The 20,456-nt window shown below is 38.0% G+C and overlaps 1 protein-coding gene across 3 annotated transcripts in view; it reads left to right on the top strand.

Annotated features, from left to right (window-relative positions):
• The window catches only part of NETO1 (neuropilin and tolloid like 1), a 117,247-nt gene extending 102,002 nt beyond the window's left edge, over positions 1-15,245 (top strand). For 2 of the 3 annotated variants that reach the window (XM_042239213.2, XM_004020399.5), the window contains exons 10-11: positions 688-762; positions 1,607-15,245. In XM_042239213.2, coding sequence (XP_042095147.1) covers positions 688-748 — 61 coding nt within the window. In that variant the 3' untranslated portion in view covers positions 749-762; positions 1,607-15,245. Of the gene's footprint in view, positions 1-687 lie in introns of all 3 variants that reach the window. The other variant, XM_042239212.2, reaches the window with a different exon arrangement.
• Positions 15,246-20,456: the final 5,211 nt, after the last annotated feature.

Genomic DNA, 20,456 nt, shown 5'->3' on the forward strand with positions numbered 1-20,456 from the left:
TGCAGATTTATATAGCTAATTTTCTTCCACGTGGTGATAAAGTTTGCTCTCATCAATATTTCTATATTTTAAGATGTGAGATGATATTTGGAATTCATTGCCTTACCAAGGTGGTTAACCCATCTTGCTGAACAATTTTAATGTAAAATAACATATTTTGCAATATAATGCATTATATTTTTGGTATGAACATTAAAATACTTTTTCCCACATACCACATAATACTTATATTATAAATTGTGTTTGATAGCGTGGTATGCTAAAACCTTAAACATTTATATTTAATTGTGGCAAGAATTAGTAAAAACATTTTCCTTTTGATATGAAGACAAAATTATCTATATTGTATTATGAGCCTCCAAACTAATAAAAGTCTTGAGGAAAGAAAATTTAAACTTAGAAAAAAAGAAGTGACTTTAAATCCCCAAATCCAATCAAATTTTGTTTTGCTTTGCATGTTTACTAGCATTTAGTTTGTTGTATAAAAGTTCATACTTCCTCAATTCATTATATAACCTCAGAAACCTATTTTTAGTTGATTAGCGATTTTTGCATGCTGATGGAAAAAAAAATCTATTTCCACACTTTTATGAATTTTTAGGAATGCTTTTAAGTAAATACTTGTGTGCATATTTGTTTTTTTGTGAAAATATTACTTTGTTGAATGAAATAGCCGTAACATTCCAGGTTCTGCCTCATTGGGTCTCTAAGCAAACATGAATCTGAATACAACACAACTAGGGTCTAAAAAGAAAATTCAAGGTAAGCCAGAGCCCTCGGTTCCCTCTCCCACCTTGTTGTATTCTGTTTTGTTCTGTTGCAATCGTCTTGCAGTTTTTTAAGGGAATGTGCTATCTACTCATTATTTCCAGAGATACGTGTTTCATAACATTTCATGATTAGAAACATACTGGATTCAATGCTGATGGATGGATGATTCTTAGACGTAACTTTACATGTTAATATTCTTACCATCAAGCATTATAATACAATGTAATTTAAAAGGATGTTAAGTTAATAAATTAAGCTTTCTATGCTTTAAGGTAAAGATACAAAAATTGGTGAACTCTTGAATACCAAAAGAAATCCAAGGTTCTCATAGTTAAAGAATTGAATACTGTCTCAATATAACTGAAGTCAACATATAAAACTGGCGATAATTGTATTAATTTGGCAATATCTACTCAAAACGCATACACTATTTGGTGGTACTGATACAATTTGCGCACTCTTATTTTTGCATGAATATGTAGCTTACTTCATCCAAATTAAATGCAGCATGTTATGTCAAATTTTATAATATAAAATTTGAATGCTTGATAATGTAAAACTTTCCATGAATATCAGTTGTCTATGTGTACATCTATTTTTGTTATCAGGTAACATAATGGCTTTATTTTTAGCACTTAAGAGTCTATGTCTCTATTAGACTAATTTGTCTCCAGTTACATTTACTTATAATTAATCTCTTTAAAGCTCTTCAAACCTATCAACTATTCTTGAATTAGGTGAATGCGTTCCTATGCTCTATGTTACCTTGATAAATTGGTGGATTTGTGTGCATATTTCATTGGGAGAAAATGTTTTAACTGTGTTTTATTTTCAGAGAAGAACTATTTATACAAACATGGGGACTGTGAAAAGGAAATTCTATAGTGAATTATGAAAAGTGGACATATTTCTAAATTCATTCCACTGCCTTTATCCAAACTTAAGAATTACAGACATTTGTTATTACTTCGGCAAGACCTCCCCGCTGCACAATGATATGTTCATTTCATAATTTGGTTGCAGGCCACCAAGTGCTCCTTAGTTTTTAAATACCTTTTGAGATTTACTGGAAACTTGAAGAAGAAATTAGTTCCTGATTGAGACTATCCCAGCTTTATTTTTCCTGTCGGTTTCACTTTGCTTCTATGTTGCTTTATGTCTTTGTTAGATAATTGTACATTGCGTGATATGTGAAAAAAAAAAAAAAAACAACCCACAATTTTGGATGAACTTTGTGTTACATGTACATTGTTCTCATTATATAGACTGCTTGAGAATAGTGCGTTCCTGAGTGATTTTGAACATGCTACAGTGAAAAGTGAAAATATGGACCATGGAAACACCAGCTAGAGGTTTTATGGACTATAAACATCTGTTGTTGTAATATCATTAAATGCAGCCAAAAGTACTAAGTAAAATTACTAGATTGCAATAAGAAAAATCTCAATTTTTTTTTGTCTTTCCTATATACTCCCATTTCCTTTTTTTTTTTTTTAATCAAAGGAAGATTCCAAGTTTCAGAAATAGTTTTGAAGTCAGGTATTTTACCATTCATACCCTTTAATAGAAATGATTTTTGATTAAACATTTAGCAATATGATTGACTGGCAGTTTAAGAAAATACCCTGCATGTCAGTACTGGATATTTGAGTTGGAAAAATGTTCTTTTTATTAGACACACTGTAAAAAGCATGCATTCTCTAATACTGCTGTTACTCTTCCATTTCCTGTGTCACATGCTTGCTCTTATAACTTTTTATATAAAGATATATAAAAATGTATAATAATTTCCTAACTTGAGTTAAGAGAAATGCTTTCTTCTATTAGAGTGATAAAAACTGACTTACGTAAGTACACACTTTATATCAATTCTTCCCACCTTTTAGACTACAGGAAGTCCTTAAGAATTAAGGCGTACTTCTTCCAAATTTGACTTTGAAAACTTTATGGAATATGGTCCCCTTTTAGAAAAGAAACTTTTTTTTTTTCCTTAATACTTTAAAATCACAAGCCCTGTATGACCCAAATTACACAATTCTAAGTTGTCCTTATACTCAGTCACGTATATAAATCCTGAAAGCTTACTAATTATGATTTTTAATATAAATTAAAATAATATTATAATATATTTAATTGCTTTTGAATTATATACACATTCTATAAAGTTTGATTTAGTGAGTGGGTAATTTTAAATATTGAATGTGTATTCTTAGAAAATAATTTATAAAAACCAGATTGCTATAAATCTGCTTAATAGCATTTCCAAAACTGCTGAATTCTATAGAATTTTGTCCTTCAAATGGCAAAGCTGTCTAATCTATCACAATTCCAACCTGGTAACACAAGCAAGCTCTACAAACTCAATAGATGAATTTACTCACATACATCCCTGTTGGGAATTCTGTGTTAGAGAAACAAATAAATGGGAAAGAAAAAATTATAAAAAGAAAATTGATTATGATAGCAATTCTGAGTAGTCTGTATTTTAAAAAATATCAGTCCACAGAAATAATCACTTCATGAATTTGATAAACTGGTGAATAGAAAAGCTGTGTAGGACATTATAAAGAAAGATTATTTTTATTGTTTTGCTACAGATTTTATCCACATTATGTTAAAATTTAGTCTTTTTTAATTTGATTTGACTAATTCTTTTATTGTCATGCTTATTTTCATGACCTTTTTATTTCAGAGTTAATGCATCTAGAGATCTGTTTTTAAGTGATTGGCTATATTTTATATTATTCTCTCTGTTGCTGTTCAGTCACTAAGTCATATCTGACTTCTTTGCAACCCCATGGACCGCAGCATGCTAGGCCTCCCTGTCCGTCACCATCTCCTGGAGTTTGCTTAAACTCATGCCCATTGAGTCTATTTAAAAATCTCTATTTAGAAGTTGTCATAAGATCCTATACACGTTGAATGAATAATCTCAAAAAGAATGATGTACATGTGAACCACTTACTTTTCACTGTCCCTTGAAATATCCACAGGACTTTTCTCTCTAGTTCTTCCTAAAGGAGCAGGATGCTTCCAATCTGCTGGTTCACTGATGAAAGGAGATTTACACCATAAATCAAGAACTTAAAAAACAAATCCAACTGCATTAGGTATAATGATGAAGATAGATGGCTTACGTATATTTAACACACAACAGCTCTATGGAAAACAAAAATATTTCAGATGAAGATAGGCCTCTCCAGTGGTAACACTAAAAATGTCTAAGTATGGGCATTGCCTGATCATTCGAGAAGGTAGTAATGAGTCTGAGGAAGGGAGCTGGAGGCATCTGTTGTCCCTGCTGTAAATCTAGATGCTGGATCCTGAGAGTGCGGCAGCTCCACAATGCCTGAGAGTCCCCTGAGGGAAGATCTTTAAAAGTCAGCATTAAAATTTACCAGCATACGTATAGGCTATATCAGACCATGTCATCTGAAGATCAACCTTTGATTTAAATTCAAATGGGGAGACATATGTAGATAAGGAAAGGGATATTTTGAGACTTTCAAGATGTTTCAAATCAAGTTATTTTAATAAAGATACATTTTTGATAAAGTGAATTCAAATATTACTTGCATGACTGCTTTATTAATCCCATAAGATGTTTTCTGACAGCGTAGTTACACACCACATTCACTCATTTGAAAATAGCTGTTTTGGGTTCAATTCTCTATGTTTGAATTTACTTTCAAAATCTGGAAGGCATATCATGGTTATGTGCAACACCTCTGAAACCCTTGGAGAAGGCAATGGCAACCCACTCCAGTACTCTTGCCTGGAAAATCCCATGGACGGAGGAGCCTCGTAGGCTGAAGTCCATGGGGTCACGAAGAGTCGGACACGACTGAGCGACTTGACTTTCACTTTCTGAAACCCTGAATGAAGGTTTTTTTACTTCCGTCCAAATGCATTTTACTTGCCTAATTCAAGTCTAGTGTGCTGATTTGGAAATATAAGTTTTTGCACTTGATTTTATACATATGCCATTTTTACATATCATATTAGAGAATAATCATATGTAATGTTTGATTTGTCATGATTAAATTCCATTTGATTAGAGAATTAAAGTGTGGCTATAAACCTAATCAGAGCGGTAAGAATAATAAACTCAACCTGCTTCAGACTTCAAACTTATGAGAGCTGGTTCCCAGAAGGCTCTTATTACTGCACCAGCGTGATTGTTAAGTTAAACCATTTATTTTTATCCGCAGTTGTGCAGCCAAGTGTTCTTGTTTATCCCCAGCTTCTACCACCTCTCCATACTCTAAAGCATTGTCATTTTACATTGGCTCATTCTTTGGAAAAATAAAAAAAAAAAATTGCCCTCCTCTTAATAGACACAGATCAAGACACAAAATGTAAAAGTGGCCAGAAAACACAACATATAAATTACTTAAAATAAAAATTTCCTTATTATATCACATTATAAAATTTGTGCTTTCCATTCATTTTCTCATGGGCTAAGTTTAACATAGCCAGTGTTTTTTGAGCCTGTCTAAACTGTGTGCCAGGACTCTTCCTAAGTGCTTTGGGGATGACAATAAAAGGTGGCGAGCTGACAAGGAACATAATTATGGAGGCTTATAGAGGAAAGTGTTTTTAGAGGAGGTCAGTAAGGAAAATGAAATTCAAAATTATTTGCTAAGCTTTCCATTAGAAAAGCTAATTAGTTACTTCCTGCTAATCTGGCATGGAAGATGAAATATATTCAACTGTCAGGAGTATACAATATAAAGAGTGTTTTATAATAAAGACATTATTAGCACAGATGTGGAGGTAGGATATATTCTCAAGGAGAGAAGAGAGGTTTAATGAATAGTTGCTTTTCTAAGCAGATCTTGAAGATTGAGGACTGTGGCCAAGCAGTATATCAGGGAGATATCCACCTAGAGAAATCAGAGAAGAGAACAGTCTCCCAACGTCATGGATTTGAGTTGGCTGGAACAGAGGATTAGAGTAAAGGAATAATAGTCAATACAGTTGGAAGAGCAAAATTGCATTTACATCTTGATTTCTGAGTGCAGCTAATGCCATCCAAGGGATTTCACATTTCATTCTCAGGATTTCAATATCTCAGCAAAGTTTGGCTGAAAAATTGTCCTTGAAGTAGAATCCTCTGACAGCACTGTGTTACCTAAACTGAATGAAAATGAAATAAATAGAGGAAATCAGAAGAGTACAGAAACAAGATATTGAAAAGAACAACTGGTGGATTGTTAGATACCTAGAAATACCTGTCTTACTTTCGGTTTGTTTTCTGCCATTTTTTATTATTTTAAGATTATGGTTGGGTAACTAGTCAAGATACTGAGTGTTACATGCTAAGCCCCATTCTGAAAGCTTTCCATGTGTTTATTCCTTTAGTCGTTTTAGCAATTCTATGATTACTACTAACAATACTTGTTATGGTTGTTCTTGTTGTTGTCATAAATTCCATTGTACATATGAAGAAACTGCAGAGAGTTTTGGTGGCTTTTTTAGGATTATACAATAAGGAATGAAATATCCAGGTCTGAACTCAAGCTGATTAACTCCAGAATCAGCCATCAGTCCTCACTGATGTGAATGCAACCCTTTAATATTCAATATAGTATGTTTCACTGAAATTAGTTGATGCTTAATCACAAAATCCCATGCTTTTGTGTTTTCTCAGCTGTAAAAATATGTATTATAGTAACTTTTCTCCATCCTATTGCTCTTGAGGACCAAATGACAATGCATTGGAAAATACTTTTTATACCCTATAATACATTATAAATAAATCACTTTTCCTAAATTATGTGTAAACTTCATTTCCTAGTCATGGAACAAATGCATCATCTATATGGAGCAGGTATGAAAAATAACTCCCAGCCTCTTCTTGTCCACAGTGAAATGTATGACTTCTGGAACCCACCAATTTTCATTTCACCCAAATGAGATTTTCTCCAGTGTTTATATTATTGCATCATCTTACTGAACAACATTGAGCTCCAGAGCTTAACAAGTACAATCAGAAGCACCAACACTTGACAGAAAACTCTGGTTTTCAGTCCCAGACAATAGTTTGGTATACATTTGCCTGATAGCTTGAGAGCAGGATAAGCAAGCATATAGCCAACTAGATAGGTAACTGCGGTCTCGTAATCATTATTGTTGTTCAATCGCTAAGTCATGTCCAGCTCTTTGCAGCTCCACGAACTGCAGCACACCAGGCTTCCCTGTCCACCATCTCCCAGGGTTTGCTCAAACTCATGTCCATTGAGTCGGTGATGCCATCCAGTTAACTCATCCTCTGTCACCCCCTTCTCCTCTTGCCTTCAATCTTTCCCAGCACCAGGGTCTTTTCCACTGAGTTGGCTTATTGCATCCGGTGGCCAAATTATGGTATAAAAATGTGGTATGATGCAATGAAAATAGCTTTTCAACAGAATGAATTCAAATTCAAATATTAGCTTCACTTCGTATTTTTCATGAGCTCTTATGTTGTTGGAATTCTCTGAGCTTCACCTTCTTTATCTGTAAAATACAAAGTCTGTACCTAATGAAGAAATTTGCTACAAAAATTAGAGATGACACTGTCTATAAATAAACAATGTGAAAATGGTGGTACCAGTATGGGAGCTCTAGTTTTCACATGTGTGTCTAACCAGTTTGTCCCACAGAGTGGGGAAAATGTCAACTCTGAGGCCCATGTTTATCCACCTGTCAACCAGGCATTGCTGACAAAGAAGGAGCTCTCCGGCACTGTGATCAACCTGGGATTTAGACAGCTCAGGAGTAGACCTCACCTTTCATCAGTTTGGGAGGGCTTCTTAGGACAGGACCAAATGGAAGGACTGTAGGGGTGAGTAGCTGGGGGAGAAGGAGGTCAGCCTTTAACTCTTAGCTATTAATTTGCCACCATCTGTCATAACTGAGGTTGGTACTAGATAGCACAGGTGTGCTCCTAATGATGTGTAATTGAGAATTGTTATTTCTATAACATAAGGATTTGAATGTAGGTATCGGAAATGGGCAATTTGGGTATCCCTCAAAATAGCTGTTAAGTGCACAGTCAGTATGACTCTGTTTGAATAAGCAGATGAGTACAAAAGTTACATTTAAACTAATCATCTCTTTACTTGGCACAGAAGCACTGTCCTGGCTTGTCACTTGGCTTCTATTTATTAGCCCTTCCTTCTAGAAACTCTGGTCCTTCCCTGGTGGCTCAGATGGGAAAGAATCTGCCTGGAATATGGGAGACCTGGTTTTGATTCCTGGGTTGGAAAGATCCCCTGAAGAAGGGAATGGCTACCCACTCCAGAATTCTTGCCTGTAGACCCATGAACAGAGGAGCCTGGTGGGCTACAGTCCATGGGGTCACAAAGAGTCAGACACAACTGAGCGATAACACTTTCACTTTTCTAAACACTATAGAATTAAGCCAGATTCAAAGTAAGCCTGAGGGAGTACTACTTATTAGCTTTTAATAGAAGTCTCTGTAGATTTTTATATTCTTACATATGCTAACTTTATGAATAAAAGTATCTTTTTAAAAAACCACTCTTTGAAAGGCAGCTCTTCCTAGTAGATCATTATTGTTAAGGATGTATACTACTACAAAACAGTTTCATATAATACACTTGCCCAACTGTCTGAAAGGACATTCTTTATGTGTCAAAAGAAAAGATGAACAAACTCTTATTAATTGATAATGTTAAAGAATTATGATTTTATAAATATTCTTGTGAGAACACACACCCTCCTTACCCCTTTTCTAAGGCCAAGTTTCTTCTCCCAGTTTTGTTGAAATTTTTCTATGATACACAGATATTTTCTGGCCCTATGTTGTCCTTCAGCCATCTGTAAGCAGGCATCATTTTTTGAAGGACTGTTCTTGTTGGTAAGGTGTTATGTATCACCTGCAAATCGACTCTGCTCTAGATGGGTAGGGCTGACACGCTGCAAATGAACCATCTCCTTTGCCAGCTGATCCCTGCTCAGACCTCCTCACAGAGGTGAGGAGAGGAAGGTGGAGTGGCACATGAGGCCCCAGAGGACGTCTAGGTTTTGTTCTGTTTCTGTCGGCCTTCGAGGGATTGAATTCCGTCTGGCATTCACTTGGACTCAGCGCAGCCCCCAGCCTCCTTCAGCACCTGGGGACCAAGGCTCGCCGCTCCCTCAGAGACAGATGAACCAGCCTACGCGTCTCCCTCAAAGCGCTCAGCCCTGCCTCTGAAGGACTCCTGGATTCTATATTCTGAAAACCTCGGTTCATTTCCTTGTTTCCTCAGTCCCAGAGCTGGCCAGGCTTTGTGTGGCTTAATACCTGTGACCCCCCACCCCCTTTTCATTTTTCCTGCCTTCCAACCTGAGTAACAGAATTTCCTTGAGCACAGTCTCTCCGTTGATGTATCTACTATGTTTTCTGTTTTCCTGATCCAAAGATGTTGATGGATTTTAACTGAAATGTTTTCGCTTGCTAAGGGCATTTTCGAAATCCTTCCCTGAGATTGTTTTGCTTAACTTATGACAATGTTGCCTAATTAAATTTCACACAAGAATGAAGCATTTGACTCAGTTGTTTCTGAGCTATTAGTTCTTTAATCCTGAGACATTAAATTAGATATGAGAACAATGCATGTTTCTAATGAGCGGGTGTTCCCTTTTGTGCTGTTGTTTTGTTTGGTGCCTCAGGCATGTCCAACTCTTTGCCACCCCATGGACTGTAGCCCACCAGGCTCCTCTGTCCGTGGGATTCTCCAGGCAAGAATACTGGATGGGGTCCCATTTCCTTCTCCAGAGGATCTTCCCAACCCAGGGATTGAACTGGTGTCTCCTGTATTGCAGGCAGATTCTTTACCACTGAGCCACCAGAGAAGCCCTCCCTTTCATGGATATCTCTCACTTCTCATGGGGATTTAAAAAGGAGACTATCGTCTATACTAAAATGGCATTGAAATGAAAAAGCATCACGTGCTCTCTTTCTGATTTATATTCCTGACCTAAACAGCTCTGGGGCTTCCCGGGTGGTGCTAGTGGTAAAGAATCTGCCTGCCAGTGCAGGAGATAGAGGTTTGATTCCTGGGTTGGGAAGATCCCCTGGAGGAGGAAATGGCAACCCACTCCAGTATTTTTGCCTGGTTCATATCATGGACAAATAAGCCTAGTGGACTGCAGTCCATGGGGTCGCAAAAGACTTGGACATGACTGAAATGACTGAGCATGCACACAAACAGCTCTAGTCAGCTCTCCTTAATTCATTCATGTGGACCAGAATCAGTTCTTATGGATCTCTAAATTTTTCCTTTATTCTCAGGGAATAAACTCCCTTTTTAAAAATGGTTGGTCAGTGTCTTCAGGAGAGCATGGAGACTCTACCCAGGTCTATTAGACATTTTAGAGCATTTCCTAGGAGGGTTAATAACTTAAATTCTAACTAATCAGCCACGGAACATAGAAAGTTAAAATTTTATCACTTCAGTTTTTCACAAGGAATGACTTCAAATCTAATCACCCAGTGATAAGAATTTTAATCTTTCTAAAATCAACCACCATCAAACTTTTATCTCAAGGGAACAGGGAGACAGCAAAATGTGACTGATAGAAGCACTGAGTAATTTGACTCAGTCTGGGGTCTATTCAATTGTGATTCCCTGTAGTTTGTGATTACACAGAGGGGAATATCCATTTTCCTGGCTTAATTGGATGAAACTATAGATTGTTATGATAAATTCATTTCACCCAAAAAACATTCCTGATAGTACTTCAATTTGAATTTTTACCAGAACACCCACCTGTACGTATTCCTGTTTTCCTAGTAAGTGTAGCCCACTTAGCCATTTCTGAAGGTACAGAAAGGAGTTTTATCTCAAAAGTGTGATGACTCCCTAAACAATAGCTCTGCATTAAAGTATTTAGTCAGGAACCATGATTGAAGGTTCAACTTCTGTGAAGCACTGTTCTAAATATTTTACAGGTATTTCCCAGTCAATCCTCATAACAACCATAGAAGGTAGTTGTTGTTAGCGTATTTTACAGACTTGAAAATGCAGTTCAAAGAAGTTCCATAACATACCCAACCTCTTGTAACTAATACATTGTATGGCCTGGACTTAATTTTGGAAGTCTAGGTATGGAATCTATAGTCTTAACCATGCACAATTTTGCTGCCTTTTGATAACCCGTTTCTTAATTTAAAAAAAAAAAATGGGGAAGAAAATGTTAGCCATTAACTTAAAACCACTCTTTCTGATCTAATGAGTGCCAATGGAGACAAGGAACAAAAGACAGATATAACAGTCAATTCTCCTTGAAAGAATGCTTTAGGAATTCCTGATGGGAATCACTGGAGCAAGATAGTAGAGAATCTTCATCTGTGGATTCGTTATAGCGTGATGCACTGGCCTGTCTAAACTGCTTGTGATAAATGAAATTACAATTCATGGATTTATGGCACAAAATCTGCTAAAAACTGTCCAAATCAGCATGCAGCTATCTAAGTAATAAATGACAATATTTCATCACTGAAATGTCTCTCTCAGTAAGGGAAGTCATACACAATCCACTTAGAGGGACCCTATGCTGAAATTGTGTATGGCGGTCCCACAGCAGCTATAAAGGACTGAGAGTGTTGAGTTTGCACCACTGTACTTCACATGCTTTACCTTAGATTCACGGTGACCTGTATCCTTTAACATATTGGTGAATTTTGATCCTGTGTAACATGTGATTCTTGTGTGTCTGAATTGAGAGTCTGACTCTTCTTTCTATATCCATGAATTTCCTACAGTTAGACATTTTGACATTCCAAAAAGTTCAATGCTACAAATGTATGCTCCTTTGGCTTGTGGTGGTGGTTATCAGGGCCATTGCCAATTTATTCAACAAATATAACACAAGCAATAGCAATTCATCAGTAAGGAAACTAGGGTTTGATCCCTGTGTCAGGAAGATCCCCTGGAGAAGGAAATGGCAACCCACTCCAGTATTCTTGCCTGGAAAATCCCATGAACAGAGGAGCCTGGTGGGCTACAGTCCATAGGGCTGCAAAGAGTCAGACACAACTGAGCCACCAAATAGCAAAGGTACACAGACTGTTTTAGTCATAAAGCAGATGAAAATATTCCCTCTTTTGTGTCATGCAATCTAGTTAAAGGAAACATACAAAAGGGAATAAACAGCAGCAATAACAATCACACGTCATCTTATGAATGTGTCTTGACCAAACAATTAGGCATACTGGAGGAATAGAGAGAGTTGAGATGCAGAATTGTTACTCTATGAGGAAAAGACAGAGCACTTCTGATAGTGTCATGCTTGACCAAAGTCTTAGTCAAGTAAAATAGGGAGATGTGAATATCTGCGGGACGAGATTACCTGGAGTTTGGAATGAGAAGACAGTGTGGGAGGGATGGGGAGGGAGTGAGCATCAAGAGATAAAGGGAGGAGCAGCTGGGGATGGCATCAGATAAGGATGGTCAAGCCACGCTGTAAAAATCAGGTTGTATTCTGACTGAGCTGGGAAGCCGTTGCAGAGTCTCAGCAGAGCAGTGGCTGAATGAGGCTCAGCTCTCCCTGGTGCTTTCTGTTGCTGCCTGGAGAAGAGCCCATGCAAGAGCAAGGACCCAGGTCCCTGAGAACCACTGGGAACCACTGGGGCATCACCAGTGCAGGTGAAAGAGGATAGAAGTTCCTGACATGGACCCACCAGGAAAATCAAAACCGCCTGCGATAGTCAAGGCATGGGAGACACATCTAGGAAGAAAGGGCTTTTAAGTAAGTTTTGGGAAAGCCTGAAGGAGCAGGGTTCAGAGACGTTGCACCAAAGGTCTCAGCTGAAAGCACCAAAGGAGCTCCGATGCCTACAGGATTCTGTCATTCTCGAGATTCTCTGGACAACCACGCACAACTGTTGGAGTCCACAGAACGGAGTGAGGCGGCGAGCTCTCAAGAACATGCCTGCACGTCGGGGAGCCGCCTCCAGCTGTGTGTGCCTTGCCCTGGAGGAGTCTCTTCCATGCCGCAGATCTTGCATGAGCGCCGATCACTGACAAAGCCTCTCCTTAATTGATACTTTCTAAATTCTTCAGACAGAATTATTCCCTGCTTGTCATTTTGTTTTGGTGTCATCATCTTTTCCTGTGTCATTCACTATTCAGTGGGTTGGTAGAGAGGGAAGACCAATATTTGGTCTCTGGGAGGAGAAGTTGATGCCCAGCATATTTCGTTAAATAAATAATTGAATTGCTTATGTTTGTATCTTTTCTTCCCACCAGGGTGCCAGCTTTCTGAGGGAAAGAAGAAATCCTTTTCGTTTTTTTTTTTTTTTGTAACCCCAGAAGATATGCTGGACACACCATAAACACTTTCTGGTTGAATGGAAAACTTTTCCATAATAAGAGGAATAATCACAGGGCAAGCTAATGCCAGTAGGGTAAGAGAAACAAGATGAGCAAGAAGAGGGTATATATTAGGGTGATCTATGCTGAGAGAAGTATCTACATGAAATTAGATTCAAATTTTTAAAGACTTTTCTGCTATGTACTATTTTTAAAGTCTGTATTGAATTTGCTACAATGTCGCTTCTGTTTTATGTTTTGGGTTTTTTGGCCACAAGGCATGTGGGATCTTACCTCCTCAACCAGGGATCGAACCTGCATCCCTTGCCCTGGAAGGCCAAATCTTAACCACCAGGGAAGTCCCTCTGATTTGAATTTGAGTGAGTGTGTGAAGAACGTATTGGGCCAAAAGAGCATAGTGTGAAGAGCAGAAAAATACATAAGTAAAATTTTTCAAAAAATGTGTGCTGGGCATAAGCCAGGCTTAGCAGAACTGCAAACATTTTACAATTTTTTTTTCTATTAGCTTTTTTTTAATCACGAAAATCTTTCAACTATTCATGATGGACTTGATCAAAAAAAAAAAAAAAAAGATTAGAGGTTTACATTCTCCTCAAGTTTTACCAAGAATGATTACTTTGATATGCTTACATTTTTTTTCAGATACCATTACATTTCTTGGTGCAATTCTTTGTAAATTGACAGCTTAATCCTGTAAAGCTCTGAAAGGATATATCTAAAGACTATCCAAGAAATTATTTTGGAAATTGTGCTTGTCAAAAAGCAAAAATGCAATCACACACCAAAAAAAAAAAAAAAAAAACCATTTTGTAATCAGACTCAATTCATTGCTTTCCCTAGAGTATTCTCGATTTACCTGATGGTCACGCACAAGTCAGATTATGGCAGAAGCTAGAGCTTGGTCTCAGCAAAGACAAACAACTTATGCATCTATTAGTAGGGTTCGGCTTCTCAGCAATAGATATGAGTTTTCTCCTGTCAGCATGAAGATTTGTACTGAAAATGACAAGTTACTGGGAAACCATTAAAGGATAATTATAAAGTGATTCTTGAACATACATTATTTTGTTTAATTGTATCCTGCCTTTAATTCTGAAGGAAGATATTATTATGTTCTCCATTTTACAGGTGAGTAAGATGAGTCTTAAAGATGTCAACTGATTTATCCAGTTCACAGAGCCAATAAATACAGGGACTCCCAGAGATTAATCTAGGTTTCTCATTGGTGAACGTATCCTAAATGATGACTGCATTTATCAGGCTCCTGAGATGTACTGTTGTTTGATATGCACTATCTAACTCAATCCTCAGGAACTCAATTATAAGATGGGTGTAAGTAGCCCCATGCTTTTCCTTGGGGAATTGATGCTCAGTGACATTATATGACTAACACCAAAGAAAGGATTTAAAACTATTTGGCTGGTTAGAAAGAAAAACAAAACAAAAAATAACAATATGCATGCATGTTCATCTCTATGAAAACTAATTTTCCCATCAATGGTGAGTTGTTTGTTTGGTTTCTCTTTACAGGAATTCAGTTGGATTGTCTGTTTTTCATGACGCACCACCAACACTACGTAGTAGGATGGGAAACTAGGTTCCACGGTATTCCCTCCCTCTCTGACTCAGGGGTAGCGTTGGTGAGAGAGGCCCTCACACAGCTCTTGGAAGGGGGGACAGGGTGGACGCCGTTTTCAGGAAGTCACGGGGGGGCAGATGCAGCACCTCCGGGGCCACGTCTCCAAGCTTCCGGTTCTCCGCTGTGGTGACCAGAAATGGCGGCTCTGGCGGCTCCGGAGCTCTGTCTTCTCTGTCCCCTGTGCTTCGCTCATAAGTCTTCACGGAACGTGTCCGCAGTTCTCAGCCCTGCGTTAACCTTCTCCTCTTACATCCGTGGAGTCCCCAGTTCTCGTATTAAACTCCTTATTCTTATGGTGTGTGTGACGGTGATAGTCACTCAGTCCTGTCCGATTCTGCGACCCCATGGACTAGCCCACCAGGCTCCTCTGTCCATGGGGTTCTCCAGGCAAGAATACTGGAGCGGGGTGCCATTCTCTTCTCCAGGGGATCTTCCTGACCCAGGGATCGAACCCTGACCCAGGTCTCCTGCATTGCAAGCAGATTCTTTATTGTCTGAGCCTTATAATACCATGGAAATTCTGCTTTCCTGACCTGACCTAGACTAATTACAGGTGGAAGATTTGTCCTACGGCTTAATTCCAATGGTGGTACTGCCAATAGTAGGGGTGCAGTGATTCTTTTCTGAATGGAATAGAAATGGTCATTGGGAAGAACACTCTTGAAATTTTTCGAATTATATATATATATATATATTTCACTGTGCATCTGTGCTAAGTTACTTCAGCCATGTCCAATTCTGTGCAACCCTATGGACTGTAGCCCATCAGGCTCTTCTGTCCATGGGATTCTCCAGGCAAGAATGCTGGAGTGGGTTGGGGTTGCCATGCCCTCCTCCAGGGGATCTTCCTGATCCAGGGATTGAACCTGTGTCTCTTACCTCTCCTACAGTTTCAGGTAGGATCTTTACCACTAGCGCTACCTGGAAAGCCCCATATATTCCAACCAGTTTGCTTAATTCAACCCAGTTAACTCTGCAGGAACAAAATAGAAAGCATCATAGAAGTAGTCAGCATATACAAAGAAACCTGTGTATCTAAAATAGACAATTTCCCTAATTGCTTTTTGTGATCAGCTACTGGTTCTGGCTTTGGCAGGAGATTATTTTGGAAATTGCAAAAGGATTTTACAAAAAGGATTTTGACCTCATAGAAGTAGTAACAATATTCTTATCGACATCTAGGAATGAGACCAAGGGTTTGAGTATGCTGACAAGATATTGGCATATTACATATTGACTATGTTTTTAAAGTTTATTCTCTAGAGAATGTATTTCATTTTTTATTATTAATATGGCTATCATTATTTTGGTCACCTGATGCAAACAGCCTACTCATTGGAAAAGACCCTGATGCTGGGAAGGAGTGAGGGTAGAAGGAGAAGAGGGCATCAGGGAATGTGATGGCTGAATGGCATCACTGATGCCATGGACATGACCTTGGGCAAACTCCGGGAGATGGTGACAGACAGGGGGGCCTGGAGTAGTGCAGTCCATGAGGTCGCAAAGAGGTGGACATGACTGGGCAACTGAACAACAATGGCTACCATTTATAGAGAATATACAACATTTGAACCCCTTGAGTTTATAAGAAATTTCATGTATTTTTAAATAGGTAATGTAGTGCCATAAAACGAAAATAACGCTTCCAGGTAAGCATATCTTTAAAAAGCCTAGATTTTTAAAAATCATAAATGGTAAAAGATGAGGTCTTGCTATATACCAAGTGGCAGCATATTGAATTATACATGATGCCAAAAAAAAAAAAAAACCACCTTCTTTTGTGCAGTCTACAAACCTAAACATACAAAATGATAGCACTGTCACCAATGCTGTCATAAAGATTCATGCAGAGGAAGGCCTTCGAAAACAAAACCTGCTATTAAATGTTCAGTGCAATTACCATCAAGAGATTCAGGCCCATCTATCAGGACCCACTAAATAAAGATTAACAGCCTTTTCTGTTTTACAGGTGTTACTTATTCCTATTCTATCTGTCTCTGAGGAATAAAGTAATCTTTATCCATAATACTGTTGCAAATTTATTATTGAATGGAGTTACTATCAATGTATACACAAATATGTAATTTGACTCAATAATCTAATCAAACAGTTACATACCTTGCTGCTTACCTGTGACTGAAACAGATTATAGACAATGTCTTGAAGACATGAGTGAATACTGATTTGTGTTCAAAATGCAACATAATTGAGTATAGTATTTCCAAAGACAGCATGAAAAAGAACTGGGTCTATAATATGGCAAATAATGTGTTATGGAGAGTGTATCTATGGCACATTTACAATTAAGAATATCCCTTAAGATGATAGCAAAAACACCTAGCTTCTGCCTCTTTTACTTGAAATGCTCAATCCTTTGCAATCATCACCATGACTGTGATGAACTACATGAATGTCCAAGAGGAAACCTACATGGCGGTGTTTGCAACTTCTATAAGATCCATACTTCCTGTTTACCCTTGTTTTTTAACCTGGATTTTGGCTAAAACACTGTTACTTGTCTTTGGTCCTCAGTATGCACATTCTTTGTGTTTCTGTTGGGTGGTGCTCACCCCCATGTCCCTCGATCCACTTCTCTACTGAGAAAATGTTACTCCAATATGCCAACAATTAGAAAACAGTCATCCCTGTAGACTGAAAATTCCACTGAGGGCAAGCACTATTTATTGTGTGTTTTGTTACCTCTCTGTATACATATAGTATCTAACATTGCCTCAGGGACACAGCAGGCTACCAATGTGTGTGTGTGTGTGTATATATATATATATATATATTCATTATATTATTCAATTATATATATAGAATAATTACATTTAATATAATATATATTATATTATATATATTCAATATGTATTCAATATATGTATACTGAATTATATTATTCAATATATATATTATATTATTCATAAATGATACAGAAAAATATAGATATAAATAAAGTGTTGGACCAAAAAAATGGCTGAACATCAAAGAATTGATGCTTTCAAATTATAGTGCTGGAGAAGACTCTTGAGAGTCCCTTGGACTGCAAGGAGATCCAACCAGCTAGTCCTAAAGGAAATCAATTCTGAATATTCATTGGAAGGACATGCGCTGAAGCTGAAACTCCAATACTTTGGTCACCTGATGCGAAGAGTTGACTCATTGAAAAAGACCCTGGTGCTGCGAAATATTGAAGACAAAAGGGGAAGGGGATGGCAAAGGATGAGATGGTTAGGTAGCATCATCGACTCAGTGGATGTGAATTTGAGAAAACTCTGGGAGATAGTGGAGGACACAGGAGCATACTGGGCTGCAGTCCACGGGCTGGCAAAGAGTTGGACACAATTTTGTCACTGAACAACAACAAGCAGTTTCATTGCTTTGCTCAGTAACTTTGGTTTCCTGAAATCTATCTTCTTTTAGCATTTTTAATATCTCACCTACTTCTCACCAACTACCTTTGGCATTGAAAGCTGGGGGTTTGTTTGCCACTTCTGGTCCTGGGGTTTCAGTCTATTTTCATATCTTCCCGCTGGCAGCATATTCTTTCAACCTACACTATTTGATATAAATCAAGAAGTGACTTTGCTTTTCCTCTTTTAGCTCTAGAGATCTGATGGGTCACTGTCATTCCTTCAGTCTTTTCCTGGATCCTTCTTCTTAAGAAAGGTATTTAGAAACATATGAGACCATAGTTACTGGCAGCAAGAAAATCAACTTTCCAATTTCATTCTTGAAGAAAAATCTCTCGCCCACATTCTTTCAAAACGTTGCAGAATAAAGTGACTGTTTGTACTGTCTGCCAACCTGAAATAATTTGACAGATTGCTTCTAAAGTGAATCTAAACTTAAACAAAATATAAAACTTTAGTTAACAAATTGAAGTAATGCCATACTCATAGATTTCATAGTTTCATGACAGTTTGACTCAGCTATACTGCTTCTCACATTCTTGGTAAAAAGAAAGTGTTTATTAGTTTGACTTCTGACTAGCAGCAACAAAAAATAAATACGATAAATATTTGAAGTATCATAGGGTATGTGCAATTATATATGCACATATTATACATGCATGGTAAAGCTTATAAAATTATAGTGTATGTACAATTATATATATACATATTATACATATATAATGCAATAAAGTAATTTGATTGTTCTTATGTGAGTTTTACTATTTTTAAATTAAAAAAATATTTGCATGTTCATTTAATATTTTAATCATGGCTTCATACATTAAATTAATATTTGTAAAGTACATGCTCTGTGCCAGATACCTATTTGTGACCTAGAAATTTAAACATGAACATCCATGTTCTTGTGAAGATGGTAAGTAAATAGATAATTGCAGTGACATAGACTTAGCTATGTAGAGATATAAGGTATATTTATATTTGTATAATATGAATGGAGATTGGGTATCTCAAAAACAGGTAATGCCCTGAAAAAATTAGAAAGATATTTCCTACATCTTTGATATGGTTCTGGTTGTTATATTGCCTTCTTACAAACTCACAGAGACAACCTTGTTCTCCAGCCAAAGCAGGGACCAAATGCAGTTTTTCTGGTCATGAAGCCACTCAAATAACTCTTAAGCTGGGCATCAAAGGAAAATTGGGAGTTTTCCAGGGGAGGAGGCTGGTCAAGGGTTTTTTCAAGAAGGAGGGCTGCTGTTAGTGGCTGAAAAATGGAAGTGTTTCAGATGCTGTGCCCAAGAGCCGTGACCAGTCAGTGACTAGAGGTCAGGTTGTCTATTTTCCACATTGCTTCTTGCTCAGTTTGAAAAAAGTGATATTCGCTCAGTTGTGTCCAACTCTTTGTGATCCATGGACTATAGCCCAGCAGGCTCCACTGTCCGTGGAAGAATGGACAGGTGTGGGTAGCCATTCCCTTCTCCAGGGGATCTTCCTGACCCAGGGATCGAACCCAGGTCTCCAGCATTTCAGGCAGAGTTTTTACCATCTGAACTACTAGTTTACCTTCTTGTAAATCCCAGATGGTGCAGTGTAAATAATCCACCTGCCAACGCAAGAGACCAAAGAGACGCAGGTTCAATCCCAAGGTTGGGAAGATCTCCTGAAGAAGAGAATGGCTAACCACTCCAGAGTTCTTGCCTTGAGAATCCCATGGACGGAGAAGCCTGGCAAGCTTCATTCCAAAGGTTCGCCAAGAGTCAGACATGACTGAGCGCTCATCAGTTCAGTTCAGTCGCTCAGTCGTGTCCGACTCTTTGCAACCCCATGAATCGCAGCACACCAGGCCTCCCTGTCCATCACCAACTCCTGGAGTTCACTCAGACTTGCATCTATCAAGTCAGTGATGCCATCCAGCCATCTCATCCTCTGTTGTCCCCTTCTTCTCCTGCCCTTAATCCCTCCCAGCATCAAAGTATTTTCCAACGAGTCAACACTTCGCATGAGGTGGCCAAAGTACTGGAGTTTCAGCTTCAGCATCATTCCTTCCAAAGAAATCCCAGGGTTGATCTCCTTCAGAATGGACTGGTTGCATCTCCTTGCAGTCCAAGGGACTCTCAAGAGTCTTCTCCAACACCACAGTTCAAAAGCATCAATTCTTCGGTGCTCAGCCTTCTTCCCAGTCCAACTCTCACATCCATACATGACTACTGGAAAAACCATAGCCTTGACTAGACGGACCTTAGTTGGCAAATTAATGTCTCTGCTTTTGAATATACTATCTAGGTTGGTCATCACTTTTTTTCCAAG

Source organism: Ovis aries, chromosome 23 (assembly GCF_016772045.2).
Source record: "Ovis aries strain OAR_USU_Benz2616 breed Rambouillet chromosome 23, ARS-UI_Ramb_v3.0, whole genome shotgun sequence".
NCBI lineage: Eukaryota > Metazoa > Chordata > Mammalia > Artiodactyla > Bovidae > Ovis > Ovis aries.